The sequence below is a fragment of the Heterocephalus glaber genome, unplaced genomic scaffold (genome assembly GCF_053883595.1).
Source record: "Heterocephalus glaber isolate CG9 unplaced genomic scaffold, H.glaber_assembly_v1.0 deba00001760, whole genome shotgun sequence".
Classification (NCBI taxonomy): domain Eukaryota; kingdom Metazoa; phylum Chordata; class Mammalia; order Rodentia; family Bathyergidae; genus Heterocephalus; species Heterocephalus glaber.
Genome location: NW_028258457.1, coordinates 7,244,155 through 7,269,230, shown reverse-complemented (window position 1 = coordinate 7,269,230; position 25,076 = coordinate 7,244,155). Strand labels below are relative to the sequence as shown.

Genomic DNA, 25,076 nt, shown 5'->3' with positions numbered 1-25,076 from the left:
TGTTGTGGTCCTACCCACCCAACTCCGGAAGTATTGTTTTATCCTTGCTATTGTAACAAGTGACCATGCACTTATTGGCTTAAAATGATACAAATCTATTATCTTAAAGTTCTGGATGTCAGGGTCAAGAATTATTTCACTGGGATAAAACTGAAGTGTTAGTAAGGTTGCATGATTCCTTCTAGAAGTCCTAGAGAAGAATCTGTTTCCTTGTCTTCCCCTCTTCCATAGATCACCCACATTCCTGGGATTGTGGGTGCCTCCTAGCAATAACGTGGATGTTGTAGCTCCCACTCTTTCTCACTTGTAAAGCTCCCGCCTTCAATGCCCCTTTCTCTCACAGTCCAACTCAAAAACAGGATTCTTCCAGGACTGGCGGAATGGCTAGATGTGGGTGTGTAGTAGTTTGTTATGGCTGCCATGACAAAGTAACATGGTTTGGGTGCCTTAAACAGCAGAAACTTATTTTCTGACTATTCTAGGGCCAGAAATCTGAGATCAAAGTGTTAGCAGGGTTGATTTTCTCTGAGGTCTCTCTCTTTGACTTGTAGATGGCCACCTTCTCCCTGTGTCCTTACATGGTCACCCTTCACTCTGATCTCCGCTTCTTATAAAGACTCCATTCATATTGGTTTAGGGCTCGTCTTGATGACCTCCTTTAAGTTATTTACCTATTTGAAGACCTTATCTTCAAACAGTCACATGCTGGGACACAGGTGTTAGGACTTCAGTCTGAATCTGGGGGCAGGGAATACAATGCAGCCCATAGCATGGGGAAAGTTCCTATGTCTTGTTTTTTGAGTACAGTCCTAGAAACATGGAAAGTCCCCTGGAGGAGCTATAGGGGAACTCAAAAGTGGCTACAAGTGGCTCGGATTCTGCTCCTCATGACAGAGATCAGAGAGGCTGCAGGTCCTCAAGAAGGAAATGACTCAGTGGTATTTCCGGGCAGCTGAAGCCACAGACAGCCTCAAAGAGTTTCCTGTGCCTCCTCTCAGCCTCCTGAGGTCAAAACCAGCTCATGAACCAGGCTCAGGACCATCAGAGGATGCACCACTATTAATAATTGGGACTACAGGTGTCCTGCTCATGCACCACTCTTAATAAGAGACGAGGCCAAGAATGGGGCCCGATAGATCTGAAGCAGACTGGTGGGGGGTGCTGGGGTGGAGATGCAGATGAGATTGAGGTGGCCACTTCACTTACCCATAATGCCTCAGAATGTCCCGAGCACCCTGGGATTTTGACACTTTTGGGAGAGGAATAGGCATGGAGGAATAGTTTCTAGCTGGATGATAAAGAGTTCCCAGCATCCTGGTGCAACGGAATCTTAACATAGAAATAAAATTGCATTACTAATGGAAAAGGGAAGTTAATTAATTTTTGATCCTGAGGACTGAACCCGGTGCCTCGCACTGAGCTACTTGCCCAGCACTTTTTGTTTTATTTTTTATTTTGAGACAGAGTCTTGCTAAATTACCCAGGCTGGGCTCAAACTTGAGATCCTCCTTTCTCAGCCTCCCAGAGTGCTAGGATTATAGGCATGTGCCACCACCACTGGCTAAAGTTAAACATTTATGCATTTTTCACAGACTAAGATTTATATGAACTATATTTATGCCTTAGTTTGGGTTCCACCAGTAGCAGACCCTGAGGAAAGGATTTGTTTTATTTTTACTTTTTTGAGACAAGATCTTGCTATGTAGTTTGGGCTGGTTTTAAACTCACTATGTAGGAGCTGGGGATTTAGTTCAGTGGTTCCACCGCCTGCCTTGAAAGCGCAAGGTCTTGAGTTCAATCCCTGGTACCAAACAACAACAACAACAACAACAACCAATAAACTCACTACGTAGCCCAGGCTGGCCTCAAACTCTCAATGATCCTTTTGCCTCAAACTCCCAAGTGCTGGGATTATAGCGTGCACCACCATGCCTGGCTCTGAGGAAAGGATTTGGAGGAACAGATTTATCTGGAAAGTTGTATTATTTAGCTACTGCTGTGTAATAAATCTGGCAGCTTAAAACCATGCCAGGGATTTAGCTCAGTGGTTCCAGCGCCTCCCTTGTAAGCACAAGGACCTGAGTTCAATCCTCAGTACCAAAACAAATAAAAAAATAAAAACAATACACATTTGTTAATTATCTCATCTTCCCAAGTTCAGGGGTCCAGTATAGTTTAGCTGGATCCTCTGCCTAGGATCACACAAGACTGCAATCCAAGTGCTAGCTGAGCAACATTCCCTTCTGTAGCATGGAGTTTTCTGCCGAGCTCACCTGGTTGTCGGCAGAGTTCAGTTCTTTGTGGTAGTAAGATTGAGGCTGCCTGCATTTCCCTGCCATGTGAACCTCTCCATCAGTGGTTACCCAGTGACAATGTACTTCTTCACCAACATCAGGATGACTTCTCACTCTAGTCTGTTAAAATACAGTCTTTGGGGGGGCTTTTTGGGGTTTTTTTCAGTAATGGGAATGGAACCCAGGGCCTTTGCACTGATTTAAATCTCCAGCTCTCATTTTTTACTTTGAAACAGAGTCTTTCTAAGTGGCTAAGTTGCCCACCATGGGCTCCAACTTGGCATCCTCCTGCCTCAGCTTCCCAGGGTGCTGGGATGACAGGCATGCACCACCACGCATGCCTTCCTTTAAGAATTCTGAGACAACTGATTTTCCCTTTTCTCATTTTTCAAGAATATAGAATCTAGATTAAGAATGTAGAATGTAGTGTGTGCTACCACATCCGACTTAGGTAAGAGCCTTACATGAGGCAACGTAATCAAGGGAGTAAGATCTCATCACCTCTGCAATCTCTTCTTGGTTTCATGCTAATCAGATCCTGCCCACACTCAAGAGAAGGACACTGTATAAAGCTGTAGATGCCAGGAGTTGGGAATTATTGGGTCTTCGTACTAGAGGTGACCCCAGGAGGAGGAGGGTGTGAGGAAGACCAATCCAGGGTGCATTAATGGACAGGACAGGTGTCTGCTATGGGCATTCAGGGCTCATTCTCACTGGAGACCTGTGGGAGACTGTGTAAATGATGCCTTGGATTGGAAACTTTTTTTTTTTTTGGTACCAGGGATCAAACTCAGGTCCTCATGCTTGCTAGGCAGGCGCTGTGCCACTGAGCTACATCCCCGGCCCCATGCCTTGGATTGGAAGCTGGGTCCCCCACCACCACCAAATCCCATCTGCCATTCAGGGCTGCTCCTTGCGGAGTTAACAGTCAAGTCTCCCTATTGCCTATAAGTGACACCAGAATTCATCACCCTGCATTTGCATTCTCCTGTCATTCTGCCTCACATAGATAGCCTCACCCCACTGAGCTAGTTTGCGCTCTCTCTCTCTCTCTCTCCAGAGGTTTTTTTTCCCTCAAACTCCTCTCTGGAGTGGAAAAGCCCAAAATAACCAATCTCCAGGTCTTCCCTTGGGGGTCCGCTGGCCTGGGTAGAGGAGTCACAGACACACCTGACATTCTTAGCTCTGCTTGGTCTGGTCTGGGACCCAGGAATGGGGAAATGGTACATGGGTGGGATTTGAGTAAAGTTTCTTGGAGAAAGTCTGAGCTCCTTCTTCTCCCAGAGCAGCTGGGGTGTCTTTCCAAACTACAGATCTAATCATATCAGTTCTCTGCTGGAAAATTTCCAATGTTCAATTTCCACAATTGCTATAATGGTGTCTCTTTATGATCAGTGTGATGGCGGATTTCATGTGTCAGCTGGACTGAGTCCCAGTGGTTTCCAGATATTTTCTCAAATACTATTTCTGCGTGCACCCATGAGGGTATTTCTGGATGAGATGGACATCTGAGCTTATGGGCTAAGGAAAGCAGATGATCTTCCCCATTATGGGTAGGGCTTATCCAATCCTCACACAGCCTGAATAGAATAAAAGGCTAAATAAGAATGAATAGTGAATTCTCTCTTTCCCTGATTGCCTTCAAGCTGAAACACCGGTTTTCCAATTGGACTTGGAGTAGAACTTAGACCAGTGACTCTCTTCTCAGGCTTTTAGACACAGACTTAAAAATTTTCCTTCGATTTCTTGGGTCTCGTTCTCAATCTTGCCTCTCTCTCTCTCTCTCTCTCTCTCTCTCATTTTGTTACTGAAGTTTCAGAAGATCAGAATTTTTTTTTTTTTTTTTTTTTTTTGGTACCGGGGATTGAACTCAGGTCCTTGCGTTTGCGCAGCAGGCAACAAAACCACTGAGCTAAATCCCCGGCCCTGAAGATCAGAATTTTAAGGTGAACTTTCCAAATTGGTTCTGAGATTTCTAGAACTAGCTCTCTAATTTGATTAGATTGAGAAATCCCCATGAACTGATAGTCTGTGGAGTCAGCTGGCAATAGAGATTTGCAAAATATCACCATTAGATACTCCTGATCAACCACTTACGAGAAGCAAGAATCTGCATACCATCTGTATGTATGTATTATGTACTGTGCAGCACTTTTGGAAAGCTAATGAATATAATGAGATTGGCTGGTTTATCCCAATGTTGTTAGACAATGTGGTGAAAGAAAAGGATGAACTCAGGGATTTGAGCTCCCAGCTCAGGCCCTGCAGAAATGTTCTGACAGCTTCTAAGTGTACCCTGAAGGAGGCCTTATCTCCTGCAGCATCAGGGCTGACAGTGATGAAAATCAAACTCAGAATTTCATCCTGTGATTCCCTGCATTACAGTGCACATTGGATTCTAGTTCTCACCAGGTCCCTACTGTTGAATTAAGGACACTGATTAGGAAAGAATGGGATGCTGTAAGTTGCATATAACATCTGTTTCCAGAAGATTGAAGTGGGATCCTTATCTGTCACCATGCAATAAACTAAAATCAAAATGGATCAAACATCTAAATATTAAAATGGATCTTTGATCCAAACATTAAAACAGAAACATTGAACCCAATGGAAGATAAAATAGGTAACATTTGAAGTCATAGGTGTAGGAAAGGATTTTTTAAAACAGAACCCCAATTGGATAAGAGTCAACAAATGGGATTACATCAAAGTTAAAACCTTCTGCAAAAGTAATTTAAAATTTAAAGCAAAGGAATCAATTAGAGTGAAGATACAACCTACAGAATGGGAAAAATATTTTGCCAGCTATCCTTCAGACAAAGGTCTAATGTCTAGAATATATGAGAAACTCAAAGAAATTAGACCCCCTAAAATAAAAGACTGAATCAAGAAATGGGCAACTGAAGTGAACAGACTCTTCTCAGAAGAAGTACAAGTGGCCAAAAAATACATGAAAAAGTGTACAACATCTCTGGCTATTGAAGAAATGCAAAAGAAATAACATTAAGAATCTATCTTATACCAGAAAGAATGGCACTTATCAAAAAGTCAGAGAATAGCAAATGCTGGCATAGCTGTAGTGAAAAGGGAATTCTACATTGTTGGTGGGAATGCCGACTAGTACAACCAGTATGGAAAGCAATATGGAGATTTCTCAAAGAATTAAAATTAGAAATTCCATATGACCCAGTCTTCCCCTTCTAGGTATCTTCCCCAAAGAGCTAAAGACATTATAGTACAGTAATACATGTACATTAATGTTTAGAGCAACACAATTCATAATAGCTAAATCCTGAAAGCAGCCTGTATACCCATGAACAGGAGATTGGATTTTTAAAATGTGGTATTTTTAAAAATTAAATTCTTTTATTGGTACATTGTAGGTATACAACACAATTGCATTTCTCATTGGGAATTGTACCTTTACATAATGCATCTTGGTTCTTATTTTTTCCCCATTCCTAGCCCTCCCTTCACCCCCTCCACCCTTCCCTATTTACAAAGACTTTATTTCCATTTTTTCCATTTCTCATCATAAAATGTGGTATTGATACATAATGGAATACTACTTGGCTATAAAGAAGGATAAATTCAGTTGTAGGAAAATGGATGCACCTGGAAAATATAATGTTCAGTGAAATAAACCAGATACACAACTTAAATACCATATGGTATCTCTCATTTGAGTGAGGCAAAGTGCAGTGATACTTCGGTTCACTAACTTAATTTGTTCTACGGTTTTGGAAAAGATGGCCATGTTTGTGTCTGTGTGGGAAAGATGGCTGTGGTTGTGTTTGTCATCCAATACAGAGTTTGCAAAGAAAAAAAAAATTTTTCTTGTCAAACACTTCTGTTTGTGAACCAAACTGTTTCCAAACAAAAGCATTCATGGTGTACTGTACAGATAAAGAATAATAAAGGATGGATAGAAGGAGTCAAGGGAATGGATCTCTTGCAAAGGGGAAAGGGTTCAGGAGACCAAGGGAGAGAGGAGAGAAGGAGGAGAAGGGAAAGGGAAAGTAAGAAGAACTAAGATATACTATGTACAGGAACCTAATAACGTCAATGAATGTAAACATTATATGTCATACACGTGAGCTAAGAGTAATAACAACAAGAATGAAAATGGAGGGGCCAGAGATTTAGCTCAGTGGCACCATGCCTACCTCAAAAGTGCAAGGTCCTGAGTTCAATCCCTGGTAACACACAAAAAAAGAATGAAAATGGAGAAAGGGGATCTAGAGGCAGAGGGAGAGAGGCAGGTGAGAAGGGGAAGGGAAATAAAAAAAGAAACAAGCTGTATTATCTACATGTACTTCCTCACCAAGATAAATGTAAACATGTACTGCAAACACATACTGTTACAGAAAAGTGCAACAGCTTAGCATTACAGTCAAGTGTTACAGCTCTGTGTTACAGTCAAGTGTTACAGTCAAGTGTTACCACTATCCGAAGGTCTCTGGTGGTAAAGAAGTTGAGTGGCATTCAGAGAGATTGAGGGATTCTTTATTACGCTGGCAGACTCAGAGGAGTTCGTACTCTGAAATCTGAGTCCTGAATAGCAACGCAACCAACCTTAGATAGAGATCTTCAGGGTAGGGGGATGGGCCTACCTACTGGGAGAGCATCCTCATTGAGGTGGAGGGCAGAGTTAATAGAACATTTTTGAAACCTTAGGTATGAACACCCTGCAGTACAAACAGTAACATTGTTTGAACAGAACATCATATGACAAAAGAACAAGGGGGTTGATGGCTTGGTAACAAACAAAAGCCTGCCTTGTTGTGCATTATTTCATTATCAATACTAGTAAAGAAGGAAAGGAAGGAAAAGACTTGGAAAAAGTGTAGTGAAGCTGAGGAGTCCTCTGCCAGTGGAGGAGGACTCCATACTCTTCTACTCAGTGGTTCTGTTCTCTGAAGAGCCCTGACTAACACAGTTGATTTGTTTCAATCTGGATCCAAACATGGTCCACACATTTGCATGCATCTCTTACTTAAAGAAATCTATACATAATTTTTCTCTCCACCCTGTATTCCAAGCCATTGAGGACACCAGGCCATATACTCTGTAGAATTTCTCAGTGAGTGGGATTATGCCACTCTGACCTCTGGAACATCACTGCACATTCTGCTACCCTCTCCCCATATCTTGTAAACCAGGGTCATCAAACACTTTTTGTAAGGGACCAGATAGATGTTAAATAGTTTTGGATTTGCTAATCATGAGTCCCTGTAACAACTTCTCAACTCTGGCACTAAAGTGCAAAAGCTGCCATGGACAACACAAACAGACAAGAGTGGCCCAAAACTTTTTATGGTGGGCTGAGTTTGTAGCTCAGCAATAGAGAACTTGCCTAGCATATGTGAGGCCCTGGGTTCCATCTGGAGCACCACAAAGCAACACAACAAAAAAACCAACCACAGGAAATGTTTAATGGACCCTGTAATTTGAATTGCATGATATTTTCATGTGTTATGAAACATTATACTTTTCATTTCTTCAGCCATTTAGAAATGTAAACACCAGTCATAGCTTGTGAGCTATATAAGAGTCAGGGGTAGACAGAATTTGGTTATAATTTATGGACTCCTGCTATGAATTATGCATTTGGGGTAAGACCAGGGAACAAATGCTCTCTAGGTGGGACTTGTCTCTGGAAAATCGATGTTATTAAAAATTTTTTCTATTTTTTTAGTGTGATCATGGTTGCATTCTTTTCTTGCAGTGCTGGGGATTGAACCCAGAGCCTTCACACTGAGCTTCATCCCCTGTCCTTTTTTATTTTTTATTTTGAGACAAGGTCTTGCTAAGTCACTAAGTTGTTCAGGGTAGGCTTGAGCTTGTGATCCTCTTGCCTCAACTTCCCAGAGTGCTAGGATGACAGACAGGTATGTGCCACCACACTGGGCTGCATGGTTTCTAAACTATACATGGTCATCTGCTTCTATCTATCTACCTATCAGCTCTCTGTTACTGTGAGGAAATACCTGGGGTAATCAACTTCAAAAAAGGGAAGTTTTATTTAGGCTCATGGTTTTGGAGGGCCCAGTCCATGACTGGTTGGGTCTATTGCTGGTGAGGTAGCATATTATAGTGGGTGTTTTAGTTACTTCCCTCATTGCTGGGAAAAATATCTGACTCTCAACAAGTTAAAGGAAGAAAGGTTTATTTTGGCTCACGGTTTGTAGACATTTCAGTCCATAGTTGACTAGCTCCAAGGGAAGGCGGCACTTTGGAGGCATGTGGTGGAAGAAAGCTGAGCAGAGAAGTTGAAGGGAGCAGAAAATAGACACTGCCAGGCCACACCCCCAGTGACCCACCTCCTCCAACCAGGCTCCAGCTCCAAACATCACGTTTAGCTATAAACTTACCAGTGGACTAATCCACTGATGACTGTCACACTCCTATGATCTAATCACCTCCCCAAGGGCCAGGGATTTAGCTCAGTGGTGCTGCCACCTGCCTCACAAGCCCAAGGTCCTGAGTTTGATCCCTGTTACCAAAAAACAACAACAATAACAACAACAAAAGCTAATCACCTCCCCAAAGCCCCACCTATGAGCATATGAGGCTTTAGAGGGACATCCAGATATAAACCATAACGGTAGGGGACTTGCTGTAGAGGAAGCTGCTCACCTCAGGGCAGCCAGGAAGCAGAAAGAAAGTGAAAGAAACCAAAGCCCCACAATGCCCTTCACAGCATAGTGCCAATAGCATAAAACCTCCCACCAGGGCCCACCTCTTAAACATTCCCCTGCCTTTCAATAGAGCCAAACCTCCAAGGCCTGGGCCTTTCGGTGATGAAAATATTGAGGGGAATGTGAAATGGTATGATTCTGAAATATCAAAATAAATAAATGGATTAGCTGATAAAGTCAGCATGGCAAGACATTGAAACTGTTGAATCAGTGATAAATGATGAGTGTTCTGTTTTCGCTTTTTTGACACAGGGTCTCACTACATTCTAGGCTGGTCTCAAACTCATAATCCTCCTGCCTCAGCCTCCCAGAAACCACCCAACCTCCCATAAAGCCCAGGTTTATGAGTATTCTTGAGACTATTTTCTTGTCCTTTTTTGGGCATGTTCACAAATTTCTCCATAAAGTTTTTAAAAAGTCTTTAGGAGCTCAGTGAGGTAACACAGGCCTGTAATTCCAGCACTCTGGGAGACTGAGGCAGGGGGATTGCTAGTTTGAACCCAACCTGGGAAATGTAATGATGTGGTGATAACATATCTCAAAACAAATCTTTCATTTTGTTCTTTATTTATATTTTGGCTTCCTCATATAAAAGAAACTAGGAGACATTTAAGCTTGTGTGGCTGATTTATTTCACTCAACACTGTGGTTTCAAGGTGCATCCATTTTCCTACAAATGACTCAACTTTAAAATTCTACCTGCTAAACCTCTTTATATCTCTTACCAACATGTCTTGAAAATTCTTCTGTGATGGATGTCAGCAAACCTGCAACCTGACCCTTGGGTGGGGTGAGCCAAGGTTCCTCAATTTCGCTTTGGGGAATCCTCCTGGGAACCCATCTAGTGATGTACCACACACTGCTGACCCTAGAAAAGACCAAAATACAGGAGCCAAAGGGTGGCTTCTGCTGAATGGCTATTCCTTAGACACCCGTTTAAAGTCAAAGAACCATGAAGTCTAACTATCATAGGTCAGGGACTGTCTGTGTGGCACAGTCTGAGATGACCACGACACTGAGGAAACATGAGCAATTGTAGTCACAGTAGTAACTATGACTGCTGCAATACACTACTAACAACACTAGCTGGTTATCTTAGGGTTCTGGGAGTCAGAAACCCCAAATTAAACATCTTGGGTTACAATTAAGCTATCAGCGGGGCTGTTCTTTCTGGAGGTTAAGGAAAAATCCATTTTTCTGCATTTTCAGCTTCTGGAGTCCTCTGGACTCCCTGGCTTATTGAAAATAGAGAGAGAGAGAGATCTTTCTCAGATGGGAAGAGGACCAAGAGATAGAGCGCAGGGAGAGTAAGGAGATGCAAAAGGAATTAAGATGCGTTATGTACACGCTCCAAGCCTACATAAAAAATGTAAGCACAATGTACTGCAAACACGTGCTAATAAAAAATAAAAACAAGACAAAACAAATAAAAAGAAAAGTACACATTTTTACAAAGTGCTGGGCCTCAAGAGGGACAGAGGCCCATTGTGGTCTGGAGCTCGGTATATTTTTGTGGTTAAAAAAACATAAAAACAAAAAAATGGTAAAAAAAATTGTTTTTGTTAGGCAGAAATTTGGTCATCAGCAGGCCTGGGGGCTTCTTGAAAAGCAAAGAAGATGTGATATTTTTTCACTTTCTTACTCATTAGTTATAGATAAAATCCACACAAGCTTGTGATTTCAAACTTCGCTCAAGAGAGCGTACCATCCTCTGGGTGTGCTGACACGGTCCAGGGCCCACAGAGTCAGAACCCCGTGAGAGTTCAGAAAAACCTCAAGGTCTCAAAACAAACTAAATGAAGAGGGTCCCCAGGGAGTAAGCAGTGACCTACTTCTCTCTGGAGTTGCTCAACACAGCCCATTTTATTTACACAAGAACAATGGCCTCAGAGGAAGGGGAGATTACTCCTTGAAAGACCCAGTTAATATAACTGTCACCTGAGGGCCGGGGATTTAGCTCAGTGGTGCCACTGCCTGCCTCACAAGTGCAAGGTCCTGAGTTCGATCCCCAGTACCAAAAACAAAACTTGTCACCTGAGAGTCATTCAGTGCACCTGCCACCTTGGCCTTCTCCCCCCCGCCCTCTCTCTCTCCTGTCTCCCATCTGCCAGGCTCCTTTAGAGAGCACACCATTACACCATTTGCCTGAGTTTGAGGTGAGCCCCGCTGTCCACTGCCCAGTGAGTTTTCTCGAGGATGTGGTCAGCACAAGGGAGCACAAGTTACAGGTGAAAGGCCCAGGCCCAGCGCCCAGTTTACAGCCTTCTTAAGACCCTTAGGAAATTTTTTAGTGAGTTTCCTGGAAGAGAAGAAGGACTGAGTGACTTTTATGTGGTGATGGTTTAGTTTTTCCTCAAAAGTATAGCTTTAAAATCATGATTCTCCTTGTCTCCTTCGTATCTGCCTTCATTTCTTCTATCCTACCTCAGTAACACTGTGGTAGCTGGCTGACCCGATCGACAGGCTGCTACACGCAAACAGCTGATTCTCTACAGTGACCCTTTTAGGCAGTGTCCTTTGGACACAGGTACTTAATAATGAGATATTCAATACTTTATTATAAAATGGGCTCTGTGTCAGATGATTCTGGTCAGGTGATTGTCCTAAGGAGGGGTAGGAAGGAGAGGCTCTTCAGTAGGTTAAATGTACTCAATGAAATTTTTTTTTGCAGTGCTGAGAATGGAACCCAGGCCTCCCACATGCTAGGGAAACAACTGCCTTTGAGCTATACCCCCAGCCCTTCTTATTTTTTATTTTGAGACAGTGATTCATTAAGTTGCCCGGGCTGACCTTGAACTTGTGATCCTCCTGCCTCAGCCTCCTCAGTAGCTGGAATGATATGTGTGTGTCACTGTGCTCCGACTCTTCAATGCATTTTTTTACTTATTTATTTTCAAGTTATGGTAGGTTTATTGGGACCTAACCCCAATGCAAGACAAGAAGCATCTGCTTTTGCCCACTTTTTTTTGTACCAGGGAACAATGATCTGAGGACCAAGGAAGTGAGGGTCAGTTCCTTGTTGCATCAGGAACTGGCTTCTGGGTGACAAAGGGAGTTGCCTCTACTCAGCAGGGCTGTTGTTCCAGCTTACACCTTCCCCAAAGAATCCAGAAATCTGGAATCATCAATGTGCAGAATTTTCTCATAGTTAAATATTGGCTACTAATTCCTATTTAAAAACACATTCAAGTGACTAGATGTGGTCTATGCATATGAGACCACCTTTGATATAATAACTGAGAAGGATCAAAAATTTAAATGTTCATTATAATTATAAATGTGTTAGTCAGCTTTCTGTTACTATAACAAATACCAGGAACAATCAATGTATAAAGAGAAAAGGTTTGTCTTGGCTCACAGATTTAGAGATTCCAGTCTATACTCTGTTGGTCCTGTTGTTTTGGGCCTGTGGAGGCACACAATGGTGATAGCATATGGTGGGATGAGGACTTTTGATGGACACTTCTCCAAACCTTGGGAACAAATTATGCCTACAAAAAGATCAGCTACTAAGGATTAAAGAGCTCACTGCAGGCCAAGCTTTGTAAAAGTACTTAAAGATTCAGGTCACTTAATCTCACAGTAATGAGCATCAAGGTAGAGGCCACTCTGTCTTCCTATACAAATGAGGAAACTGAGGCCCAGAGAAGCCAAGGATGGAGCCCAAGGTCACCTGTTTGGGAAATGGCAGAGCAGGGACTTGAACTCAGGTGGTCTGGCTCCATGGGAGAACCACTGTGCTTCTGTAACATGATGCATATCAGGGTTTGCACACAGTGACATGCAGCGAGAGGAGCCTAGTATGGTAATATAAAGTTAAAGATTTAGTTTATCATCACTTTACTTCTCCTACCTCTGGGTCTTGGCAAGAAATGAAGAGAAGGGGAGGTATTTCCTGCACAGGGGTCGGGATTGGGTGAGGATGCTGGACTGCAGGCCCTCAGGAAGAGTTGCCAGTGGGGCCCAAGAGGTGAAAGAGGAAACAGAGAAGATAAACTTCTCAGAAATTGCAAAGTAGGTCAGTGACATGGGCTAGGGGCTTCCTGTCCCTATACTTCGTCTGAACCAAGTCAGGCCCTAGGTCTCAGCTTCTGCTCTAGCTAGACCTTCTTCATTCCTTCCTATCTTTTCCTCTCCTTCATCTCTTCCCCCTCTCCTTCCCCCTTTCCTTCTACCTCTTCCTTCCCTCTCCCTCTTTCACTCTCTCCTTCATGTTCCTGTCTTCATCTCCTCCCTCTTCCTCCTCCTCCTTCTATCCCTACTTCTTCTCCTCCTTCTTCTCCTTTTTGCCACCTTCTCTCTTTCTACCCCTACCTCTTCCCTTCTTTACTCATGTCTACTTCTCCCTCTCCGTCCTCCTCCTCCTCAAGGCTGCAAAGCCCCTGTTAGAATGATTTTTGGAGACTAAACTTAGCAAGTGGTTCCATCCCCAGGCAGAAGTTGGTGGCTGGTGGTGGTGGCTTTTATAAATACACTGTCCCCTTACCTTGGTCTCCTCATCAAAGTAAGGGAAACAGAAAGACTGTGATGACCGTAAAGGAAACTCCAATGGGGGCTGGGGCTTGGCACTTGGGGGCCCTTCTGCCTCTTACCAGCCCTGTGGCGGGGAAGGCAATGGGAAACTTTTCTGGACTCTCCAGCCCTTGGTAGAGGGAGGCTTCAGGGCCAGTCTCAGGTCACAATTTTAGCCCTTAAAAGCTGGATCATAGTAGTTCCTGCCCAGAGCTTAGATATGGTGACATATGATACAACTTACACAGGATGCCAGAGAACAGCCCCACAGATGTTATTAATGTGTCTAAGTCTCTCATAGCCCTGCATGCTTACTGACCTCTGATTCTGCACCAGTTGTCAAAACAAACAAGTTTTCCCATGCCTGATCTGTACAATGAACCTAAGGAGTGAGTTGTCTCCCCTTGAGTTGTCTTCCCCTATTTTACAGATGAAGAAACTGAGGCACTGAGAAGTGGAAGGCCTTGCTTAAGGTCACAGTGACTAAGGGGTAAGCTGGACTTGGAAGCCGGGACCTTCAGATGGTAAAGCCTGTTCCCTTCTCTGCTGCATGGTGTAACAATGTTAACAACAATACCAAGAATGCCAATAATAACAAATAATTCATCTCCCATTCTCAGATTCTAGGAACGAAGACCTCACTCCAGCCGCACTGTGGTAATGCTCATTTGCATAAGCCACAAATTTGAATGCACATCATTATCTGCCCCTCTCCCATCTTCCCACACTCTCTTCACTCCAAGCTTCCAGTTGGCTCAGCAGACTGACTCTGTTCTGGATGTGACCAATAAGGTGCCTTGTAGGACAGAGCCTTCGCTTCCTTGGAGTTGTGGAAAGCCAGGCATGAGATGTCTGGTTTATCCCATGCTTCCTGCATGGTCCACGTTCTTCATCTATAAGATGATCTCACTGGGCTCATCCCTCCCCTCTGTGAGTCACTGCCTCTCAGCACTTGTCCATTTCCCCTTCCCTTGGGGCTTTTTGGGCCTGCAAACCACATCCCATCTTCCTCCTCCAATGTCTTCCCCCAAGAACTAGACGGACCGAGTGCAACTGTTTGCTGTTTATTTCAAAGACCAGGGTCAAGGGGACCATGGGCCACAGACAAGGGCTGGTCCTGAGCCCAGGATGTGTCCGTTCCAGCCAGGAAGGCTCCTCAGGCTGTGTGTGTGACATGTGTTTGTTACTGTGACTTCATGTGGGTTCCCGGGGCTGGCAGTGACCTGGCATGTGAAGCCCACAGAGACCAAGTGAAGTCCGGGGACAAGTGTGACTCCGACCCCCGGTGGGTGGCTGGGGGTGTGTGTGTGACGCTGCCTCTGAGCTGTGTGTTCTGTGTTTCCTCCGCTTGTCACAGATTCTCCATGACAAGGCAGGTGTGACTGTCGAGTCATCCTTTGCTCCTTTCTTATACTCAGCAAGCATTTCCTATGTGCTGGGGCCATGACAGCGGTGTCCTCGTGGGCTGCGTGTGCCTCTCAGTGACAGGACACAGCCAGTGGCTCAAGGCCACCTTGGCAGCTGAGAACCCACCAGGTGGGACTGTCTACACCATGGTCCCCAGCAACACCACACGCCTGGGGGTGAGACTTGGCTATGACTGTTTGTGGCACTGGACCCACCCTTCTAGGTGGACCAGTCCTGATGTCTAGTGTTCCCCTGACCCTCCTTGTGACAGCGGGGAGACCCACACAGTTGCCAGTGTCCAGCCCAAATCCCTGGAATCCCACTTTCCTTGGGAAGAAAAGTATAAATAGCCCCCCCATCCCTTCTTCCTGAATATCAGGCAAATCAGCTAAATCTCATACTCAAGGGTCTATAGACCCCCAAGTCTTTGGGTCCTTGTCTTTAATTTGGGGGGCACTGGGGACAGAAGCCCGGGTCTCGAGCAGTCTCAGCAAGTGCCCCAGCCCCAGGTCTTTGTCATTAGAATTGTCGTGGCAATGCCTGAAGTCTGGGGGAGAGGGGGTCCTCAGAAGGGTCCTCTGGGTCTTCAGCCTCAAGGTGCTGAGATCATGGTCCTGGAGGGATCCATCCAGCTGTCCCCCTGCCGAGTTTTGGGTTCCCTGGGAGGCCGCCGATGTCTCTGCTGCCAGGTTGTCTGTCCCCTGAGGGATTTCTGAGGTCTCTCCATCCAGTCCACCACCTCTCCTTCCTTCACACCATGAAAGCTCCAAAGTAGGACCGAGTGCCATCACGCAGGCGGATCAGACGCTCATCGGGCACCCGGACGACCACCTCCTCCCCGGCCTCCAGGTGCACCACGCCGCCCAGGAAGCTGCTGTCCCACCAGACTCGGGAGTTGTTTGCCCGCCCACAGGGCGACCGTCGGCTCACCAGCAGCTCCAGCTCCTCAGGGTACCGGGGCGTGCGCTTGTACAGCCCGTGGGTGATGGGGAAGCCACTGGCCAGGCCCTGGGGACAGCCCATGCCGCCCAGCTGCACTTTAGAGTAGATGTAATAGTAGCCAGCCTTGGTGGTCACCAGGGCCCCATTGCGGTAGCTGAGGCCTCTTAGGAACGCCAGGCCCAACTGTGACTCCCACAGCAGCGGGCCGCCACGGCTGGTCAAGCTGGAGTTGGCCCCTGCCGGGGAGGGGGGGGGACCTGATCAGCTCATGTCTCATTTTTGGGTTTGTTTTTTGCGGGGGTACCAGGGATCGAACTTGGGTCCTTGCGCTTGCTAGGCAGGCTGCGGGACCACTGAGCTAAATCCCCGGCCCTCATGTCTCTTTCTTGCTGTGGGACCCGAGGCTGGTCATCGCCACTGTCTGATCCTCTACTTCTGTGCTAGGCTGTGTATATGGATACATTCACTATATCCCTGCTTTGCAGGTAGGGGAAACTGAGGCACCGGGAAGCAAAGTGACTTGTGTATTATGATTCTTAACTCATTTCACCCACATTTTTGGGTAGAGCATGGGAGGCAAAGTAACTTGAGGCATAGCATAATTAAGTCACTTGGGGAAAATGTCAAATCTTGAAAGCTGCAGAATCAAAGGACCAAGGCAGAACACACTGCAGTGCTGGCAGCCATGGGACCCCTGTGTGGCCCAGTTTCTCTCTCTGGAACATGGAGACAGTAACAGTATCTGCTTAGGACATCGTGAAATTCACAGGTATGAATAGTGTCCTACGGTAGGACACAGAAAGCACTGGAGACAGGTTTATTAAATGAAATTAGACACGCACTACTCCCTCCTTATTTGCAGTTGCACTTTGCATTTTTTCAGATGCCATGGGCTCACTGTGCTACAGAAATATTAAATGGAAAATTCCAGATCAAACAATTCATGTTTTAAATAACTTCTATGCCAGGATAGTGGCACGATTATTCTATTTTGTTATCAATTATTGTCAATCTCTTCCTGTGCCTAATTTATAAGTTAAACTTCATTGTGGGTATGTATGGGTAGGAAAAAATATAATATATACAGGACTTGTTACTCTCTGTGGTTCCAGGGGGTCTTGGGATGGGTCCCCCATGGATAATAGGGACTAGTTTTTATAGCCACCAGAGCCTGTGTGTGCTAGACAATTCTGTGGATCAAAATATAGTGAATGTTTACATTTGAAAAGTGTATTATAATAAAAGACATATTGTCATTCCATCCTCTTCGAAGTTCTCCCCCTCACTCCAAGCACACAAATCCCATTGTCCTGCCACTTTCTGAAGCACTTCTGGAGTCTTCTTTCAAGAGTATTCCACCTTATTCACTGGATCAGGCATGGTGTGACCTCTGGCTCTTCCTCAGTCAAAGTCAGCATGGGAAAAAGGCTAGCATTTTGAGTTGATTCAGGACATCGAGGCAGCCATGGCCGCACAACTAAAGACACTCACAAAAGAGGACTCCAGAGCTGTTTCAGAAAGTGACAAGAACAATGGGATAAGTGTGCTTGGAGTGAGCAGGAATGTCGGAAGCAATGCTACATAATTTTAGGGGAAAATCATTTGTTAGCCTAGTTCTCCTGCCTACAGCCCAGCTATGCAATTCCGAGGCATAACTCCATTTTGGCCTCCGGTCACAACTGAGACCTCAATGATTTGGTGATGCTGTCTGTGATTCTCCAGGACAAGAAACATCCTGGGAGCTGAAAACATCCTGGGAGGAACAAACATCTACTCAATTCCTCATTGTTCTTGGACTGTTACCATCTTGTTTACGCAGGATGTACTGAACTCTCTGCAAGTCATTTGTTACATTTGTTTTTCCCAATGCACTGAGTACTGAATAAAAGGTGTGGTAAGCCGGGTGTGGGGGTGGGGTCGCCGCTTTGTCTTTGCCACCCAGAGCAGCACTGATCAGACCCAAAGCTCAGCTTCTTCTCAGTCTCATTTTTCTACTTTTCCTGTAATTCGCCGTGTGCTGCCGTGGCTCACAGGAGACTAGGACTTACTGCAGAGGTTCTGGTAATGTCCCCTTTCCCTGCTCCCTACACAGGAATGTTTTGAGAGGGATTCATGGCAATTTGTCTTTTACTGTAATGCATTTTTAAAACATTTTTAACACTCACCTTAGTTTTAGATCACATTGCATATTGAATGAGGGAATGAATAAATGCTCTGCACATCAAGCATGGTCTGGTCCCCAGGACACCTGCCCCGGCCTGCACCAGGACCCACGGGCCCTCTCACCTGTAAGGTGCGCTGCTGGGTTGGTCTGTTGGGATCTCCACTCTGGGGAGAGAGGGTCAGAGATCAGAGACAAAAACAATAAAGGATAAGGGTCAGCCCCCTAAGGGGTCATCATGGGGACATCTCAGCGTCTGCCCCACCCCTTCCGGAGAGACCCAAACTTCTGCTTCTTAGGCAGCAGGAGTGGGGAGGGGCACCTGTGGGCTTGGGTGTTGCTCAACTGCAACTGAATTGAGCAAGGGGCAGAGGGGGTGGGGGCAGCATGGGAACTGGGTGCTCCTTCTTAGGGACCGGACTCTGACTCACCTTGTATCAACTTCTCCCGGGGCCCTGCGTCTTGGTCCTAAAATGCAGAAGGAGCCCACGGTGAGGACCTGCCACATCCCAGCTTCAGACACGCGGTGATGAGACAGCCAGACTATGGCACAGACACTGCCCTCAGACACAAGTACAGAGCCACATGCCCGGTACACACACACACAGGCACACACATGCGCACGCTCACCAACCAGCAGCCTCCAAAGCAGTCCGTGTTTCTCTGTGTAGGCATAGTTACAAATACTGCTTGCTGTGGATTTAATGAATTATTGTGTGTGAGGCCTGTTACAGTCCCTGGAGAATGTTTATTAAATAGGTTGATGACTTTTATTCAAAATGCTTGGGACCAGAAATATTTCAGATTTGTTCTGGGGATTTGGGAACATTTGTATAGATTTTATCACTTGAGCATTCCTCATCTGAAAATCCCAATCCCAAAATGGTCCAAAATGAAACTTTTTTTGGCAGTACTAGAGATTGAACCCAGGGCATTCACACTGGGCTATATCTCCAACCCTTTTTAAATTTTTTAATTCTGAAGGCTGGGGATTTAGCTCAGTGGTTCTGCCGCCTGCTCCGCATGGGCAAGGACCCGAGTTCGATCCCCAGTACCAAAAACAACCCCCCCAAAAAACCCCACAATTTTTAAATTCTGAGACAAGGTCTCACTAAGTCATTAAGTTACTCCAGTTGGGCTGGAACTTTCGATCCTCCTGCCTCAGCTTCCCAGAGTGCTGAGATTATAGGTGCGCACCACTGTGCCCAGCTCAAAATCTGAAATTTTTTGAGTGTCATGTCCGTGCTAGCAAAGTTTCAAATTTTTCAGGAGTTAAGAGTTCAGATTTAGGATTTGGGGATTTGGAAATACGCAGGCACCCTGATGGCTAGACACCTGGACACCAATTTGGATGTGTGACTCGGCACAGACCTGATCCGCAGTGACACGCAGAAAAGACACACACGGATGCAGATGCCCAGACACGTGATTTATGGACCCATGCAGGTCCACAGACACAGAGACCCAGAGACAGAGATACATTCATCAGCATTCGGGGTGTGACAGGTGAGTACATGGGCGGTGGGACCCATGCACTGGACACACAGGAACTGGAACTGGATGTGAGGAGGCGGGACACAGTGACCGGGACACCAAAGGGCAAGACCACATGTGCATACCGTGGGACACGCACGTGTGGCACATAGGCTCATCCATGGCCAGGTGACAGTGGACTGAGAGAGCCATTCACACAGTGAGAATCCCAGTGCTGGGCCCAGGAGGGCATGGTTAATAATGACAGCAGTGTTTGGACTTCACCCCAAATGGCTAAGCACTTGCCTTGGGCCAGCCACCACCCACCACTGCCTCTCCAATCATACTTCACTTTCTAGCCAGTGGCCAGTCCTTTTTTCTCTTCTTTTGCAGTACTGCAGATTGAACCCAGGGCCTTCACACTGAGCTCCATCCCCAGTCCCTTTTATTTCTGAGACAAGGTCTCCCTAAGCCACTAAGTTGCCCAGGCTGGGACGGAACTTGCGATCCTCCTGCCTCAGCCTCCCAGAGTGCTGGGCTGACAGGCGTGTGCCACCGTACCAGGCTACAGCCACTCTTACTGTCATCTCCATTTTATAGATGAGGAGAATGAGGTCCAGAGAGGCTGGGCTGACAGCAGCACCTCAGGGCTCAGGCTGGATGTCCTCTGTCCTGCAAGCACACAGACACATGGACACACAGGGACGCAATGTCACAGGAGGCCCCCCAGTGCCAGCCCTAGGCCCTACTCACCGGCAGGCGGGTGACCACCTCCTCTAGACGCCAGTACAGCTGCAGCAGGAACCAGCCCTGCGCGGCCAGCGTGGCCCCCAGGAGCAGCAGCAGGACCCCCAGGCCCACCCGGGCCGGGCTGCAGCACTGTCTCCGGTGGCTCGGGCCCAGCCTCCTGAACGGGATGTCTGTCTGTCCGTCCACCACAAACACCGAGGGCCCCACGACCTGCTCCTCCATGCCCCGCAGACAAGTCCTCAGGCGCCTGAGCTCCAGGGCTCGGAGGAAACCACAATTGCCCAATTCTCTGGGCTCTGCACGCTGCAGAAGGCGCCGAGCGCTCCACAGCCGCTTTTAGAGCTGGGGTTCAGCCCCTCCCCTTTCCCCACGCGGCCCGCTCTCCTTCCTGTGCCCCCACCGGGGCCCCTGAGCATCTCACTGTCACTCATAGACCTCGCACAATTTCCAGAGCCACCTGAAAATGTGACTCGGGTGGGGACGGGAGAGAGGTGGCCACAGCTTTCCCCTCCTGGCTGCTGGGTTCCCTCGCGGAGTGGACCATGCACCGCTGTGTGCTCTGGGGACACAGCAGGGAGCAGGACAAAGTCTGTCTCTGATTCTGGCAGCTCACTTCTACCCAGGGGACACGGATGTGGACCTGGATGAACAAGAAAAGAGTAGGTTGGGCCGGGGATTTAGCTCAGTGGTTTCACTGCCTGCTGCGCAAGCGCAAGGACCCAGGTTCAATCCCCGGTACCAAAAAAAAAAAAAAAAAAAAAAGAAAAGACTAGGTACTGTTTACACGGTGATGGGACGGTGGGAATTCGAGAGGAGGAAAGGAGTTGTGGGTGGGCACGTGTGTCTGTGTGAGCGTACTGTGCAAGTGTGAGCATGCATGCACGTGTGTCTGTGTACGTGCATGCATTGTGGTGTGCACTCAGATGTGCGTGCATGGATGCGTATGTGTGTGTGCACATAAGCGGGTGCACAATACATGGACATGCATATGTACTCCATGTGTTTGTGTGCACTTCTGTATGCATGCAGGTGTGTGCACTCGTGTCCTGTTGAGGTGTGCAAGAGCATGTACAAGTGCATGCACATGTGTGGGTCCTTGCATTTGTGTGAGCATGTGTGCTCACACCCATGCCTCAATTTTCCAAAATTTATTTTGGTACTGCAGAATGAATCCAGGCAGGGTCTTTGCACTGAGCTGCATTCCCAGCCCTTCTTTGAGACAAGGTCTGCCTAAATCATTGGGCTCAAAACAAGACACTCAGGTCTCAGCCTCCATGGTGCTGGGATTGTGGGTGTGTGCCACCGTGCTCAGCTCCGGATTTTTAAGACTGGAACTGACAGTTGGGAAGGGAACCACTGTCTACTCCGCCAACCAAGCTTGGGACCTGGGAGTCACTCTGACCTTCTCCCTCTGTCTTGTCCCCCCACATCTCACCTGTCACCGTTGGGTGTGAAATTCACCCTCACAGGCTCCTGTGTTAAAAGACTGATCTTCAGCTGACAGTGCCCTGGGGATTGGTAGGAGGAAGTGAGTTTAGTAGGGGCATGAAATGAAAGGAGATGTTCCATTTCCAGCCCCCACCTCGCCTGGTTTCCAGGTCCCCATGAGGTGAGGAACTTTGCTCTGCCACACTTCTGAGATGATGTTCGAGCTCGCCACAGACCCAAAAGCTACCTGGCCAAGAACCATAAACCTCTGAAATCATGAGCCAAAATAAATCTTTTCTCCTTTTAATTTTCATTTGTGTGTGTGTGTGTGTGTGTGTGTGTGTGTGTGTGTGTGTTACTGAGAAAAGAACCCAAGGCCTTTCCACTGAGCTACAACCCCAGCCCTCTTTATTTTTTCTTTTGAGACAGGCTCATGCTAAGTTGCTAAGTTGTCCAGACTGGGGTCAAACTTGCAATCCTCCTGCCTCAGCCTCCCAGATTGCTGGGATGACAGGCATGTGCTATTTAAACCTCCAAGCCAGCCAGGGTCACCTCATGGCTTCAAATCTCCCAGTGAACTTCCCATTGAGAGGACAGGGATTGGCAGATCACTGCCGTGGGCCAAATCCAGCTGCCCCTCTTTCTGTACCGTCACGGAAGCAGCTCCAGGGGCTGCCTCTTGCTGAGATTTGGAGACTGTTCTGCACCCCGTCCCCATTCCAGCCCTGGTGCCTGCTTCCCAGCCAGCTGGTGGCCAAGGCCTCACCGCTGCCCAGGGACTGTGTGGGGCACGGAGAAACGCCTGCCGGGATCTGGGTGTCCCTGCAGCAAAGGAGGAAGCTGACACTGGGGTCCCCTCAGCCCCTCCACCCTGCGTGACCCTCTTGGGTGAGTCAGTCCTGATCCAGCAGCCGGAAACAGAGCCTCCTGTGGCCCACACGACCTCCCACCGGGTGTGGCCACTGCATGAGGCTCCATGAGGATCCTCCTCAGAGCCCTCCAAGCTGAAAATAGCTCCAGTCTGGCCCTGATAGCAAGTGACATCCAGTGGGTCGCAGCTGGGTCTCCACTGGTCTTAGTGCCGCGTCGCTGTGTCACTCTGTGCCCAACATCTCAAAGCCGGGAGCAGTCTCCTGAGGTGGCTCTTTGGGGACACCTACATCAGCACACAAGAGGGAGAGAGAGAGACACCCAGAGAGACAAGGAAGGAAAGAAGAGATTGACAGAGATGGAGAGCCTGGTCTGTTTTAAGGCTATTGCCAAGTATGACAACCATGGACTAAGCCAGCAGCCCCGAGACACTTTCAGGTAAGAGCTGCTGCTGCAGTCCTCATCCAAAGGCCAGAAACTGAGGCAGAGTTTCTGTTTCCCATGCCAAAGGCTTGGGGCAGAGCCCCCGTTCAGGAACTTCAGCCTCTGGCCCAACGTGCTGCCTGCAGCCCACCCTCGGTGCCCAGGGCCATCTCCTACCTGATGTGGCCTCGCCAGCCACACAGACTAAGGACCACCGTTTAGCTAAGTCGACACAACAGTAGCCCGCACTGCTCTGCATGCAGAGGACCTGATCCAGCCACCTGGGCAAGCTTTATGACGTCACCCCACCCTACGTTTCCTAAACATCCTCTGTGAAATCAATTCCATGCTGCCTTTAAAAATACTCATTCGGGGGCCAGGGATTTAGCTCAGTGGTTCCGGCGCCTGCCACGCAAGCGCAAGGTCCCAAATTCAATCCCCGGTACCAAAAAAAAAAATATTCATTCGTTTATTTATTTTTGCACTGCAGGGGGTTAAACACAGAGCCTTCACATGCTAGGCATGTGCTATACCACTGAGCTACATCCCCAGCCCTTTGGATTCTGATTTTGAGACAGGCTTTTGCTAAGTTACCCAGTCTGACTTGAATTTGGGATCCTCCTGCCTCAGCCTCCCACGTAGTGGGATTAGAGAGAGGTCAGCACCACCGCACCCAGCTTCCACACTGTTGTAAGTGTTGTTTTCTGTTCCCCTTTCACAATTTCAGGTTAAGCTCCTACCCATGCTGGCCATAACCTAGAGTTACAGATGGGTGAAATTACAACCCAAAACCCCCAGAGGCCCCTGCCTGTTAAAGAATTGATGTTATAAATCCCATATCAAAGAAAAGGGAAGGACATAAATGTGGTGCAGGGAGGATCTGGCAGTAGGGGGATACCCCATGAGGAATGGAGAATGCAGTATTTGGGGGCTTCCCCGGACAGGAGCCCTTGGCATTTGGGGGCTGTAGAAACTAGGGGTGGGTTGTGACTTAATGTCCGCTATGTTCCCGGAGTTGGGAGGGGGGCTTTCCAGGGCCTGGGGGTCTTAGGGGAAGGCACTGTGCCCCCTGACTTTCCGGCAAGGGGGTGGGGCTTCCCCATGACCTCATTCCCAGCCAGAAGCCTGGTCCGGCCCCCAGCAGTGGATGCTCGCAGACTCCGACGGACCAAAGGTGCCTTTAGAAGATGCACTTTCAAGCCAGGTGTGGTAATGCACACCTGTCAGATCAGCACTCTGGGAGGCTGAGTCAAGAAGATAGCAAGTTCCAGGCCAATCTGGGCAAATTAGTAAGACCCTGTCTCAACAAACAAACAAACCAACAAACCTCCTCCAGGACGACCCCTCCCCCCTGAGCAGGAGTGGTTCCTGCCCCCTGCTGTGGTGGGTCCTCCTACGCAGGGTGGTGGTGATGCGACCACAGACACCCTCGCCTTCCCCACTGCTGACTCATCTTCCCCTCCAGGCATCAGCTGGAAATAGGCCTCCCCCCCCCCCGCCTGCAGCCCCTGGCGCCCCCTTCCGGACGTCTACATCCGTGGTCTCCCATCTAAGACCAGAAGGAGAGCCGCCGCCGAGCAGGGCAAGTGGAAGGCAGGGAAGGCAGGGAAGGCAGGGGAGACAGGAAATCCAGCGAGCGGGGAGCTGCAGAAGGGCACGCAGGATCCACAGAGGGTCAGGGGGTTTGAGGAGGAGGCAGAGCAGGACTTAGGATGCTGGTGGAGACACAGGTAAGCGTGCAGGTAGGAAGACAGGTAAAAAGCCTGGCGTGTTGGCGCATGCCTGCCAAGCCAGCACTCTGAAAGCCTGCTTCAAGAGGATTGCAAGTTCCAGCCCAGCCTGGCTAAGTTAGGGACTCAGCTGGACTCAGTCTCAAAATAAAAAAGGCGGGGCATGCAGCTCATTGTGAAGGTCCTGGGTTCCATTCGCAGGACCAGAAAAAAAAAGGGTACCGGTAAACTGACAGGGGAAGAGATCTGTGGTAGGCTAGGTGAGGACCAACAGATACAGTTGAGGGTGCAGACAGAGCAGATTAAGATGGGACTATCATTAAAAAACAGGTGAGAAACTGGGGCCGGAGATTTAGCTCGGTGGTGCCGCCACCTGCCTCACAAG

General features: G+C 47.5%; 1 protein-coding gene across 1 annotated transcript; it reads right to left on the bottom strand.

Annotated features, from left to right (window-relative positions):
- Positions 1-14,555: 14,555 nt before the first annotated feature.
- On the bottom strand, positions 14,556-24,449 carry Tnfsf14 (TNF superfamily member 14). The gene is made up of 5 exons (XM_004865629.3): positions 21,676-24,449; positions 20,244-20,880; positions 18,449-18,485; positions 18,143-18,184; positions 14,556-16,092 (listed from the first exon to the last, which is right to left on the bottom strand). The coding sequence occupies exons 2-5, from the start codon at positions 20,460-20,462 to the stop codon at positions 15,665-15,667; spliced, it is 726 nt and encodes a 241-aa protein (XP_004865686.1). The 5' UTR covers positions 20,463-20,880; positions 21,676-24,449; the 3' UTR covers positions 14,556-15,664.
- Between the last annotated feature and the right edge of the window lie 627 nt (positions 24,450-25,076).

Coding starts and splice junctions, on each gene's coding strand:
- Tnfsf14 (XM_004865629.3), bottom strand. CDS start 20,462: ATGGAGGAGCAGGTCGTGGGGCCCTCGGTGTTTGTGGTGGACGGACAG. Junction 18,185..18,448: donor CCGGGAGAAGTTGATACAAG/GTGAGTCAGAGT, acceptor CTCTCTCCCCAG/AGTGGAGATCCCAACAGACC. Junction 16,093..18,142: donor CCCAGCAGCGCACCTTACAG/GTGAGAGGGCCC, acceptor CCTCCCCGGCAG/GGGCCAACTCCAGCTTGACC.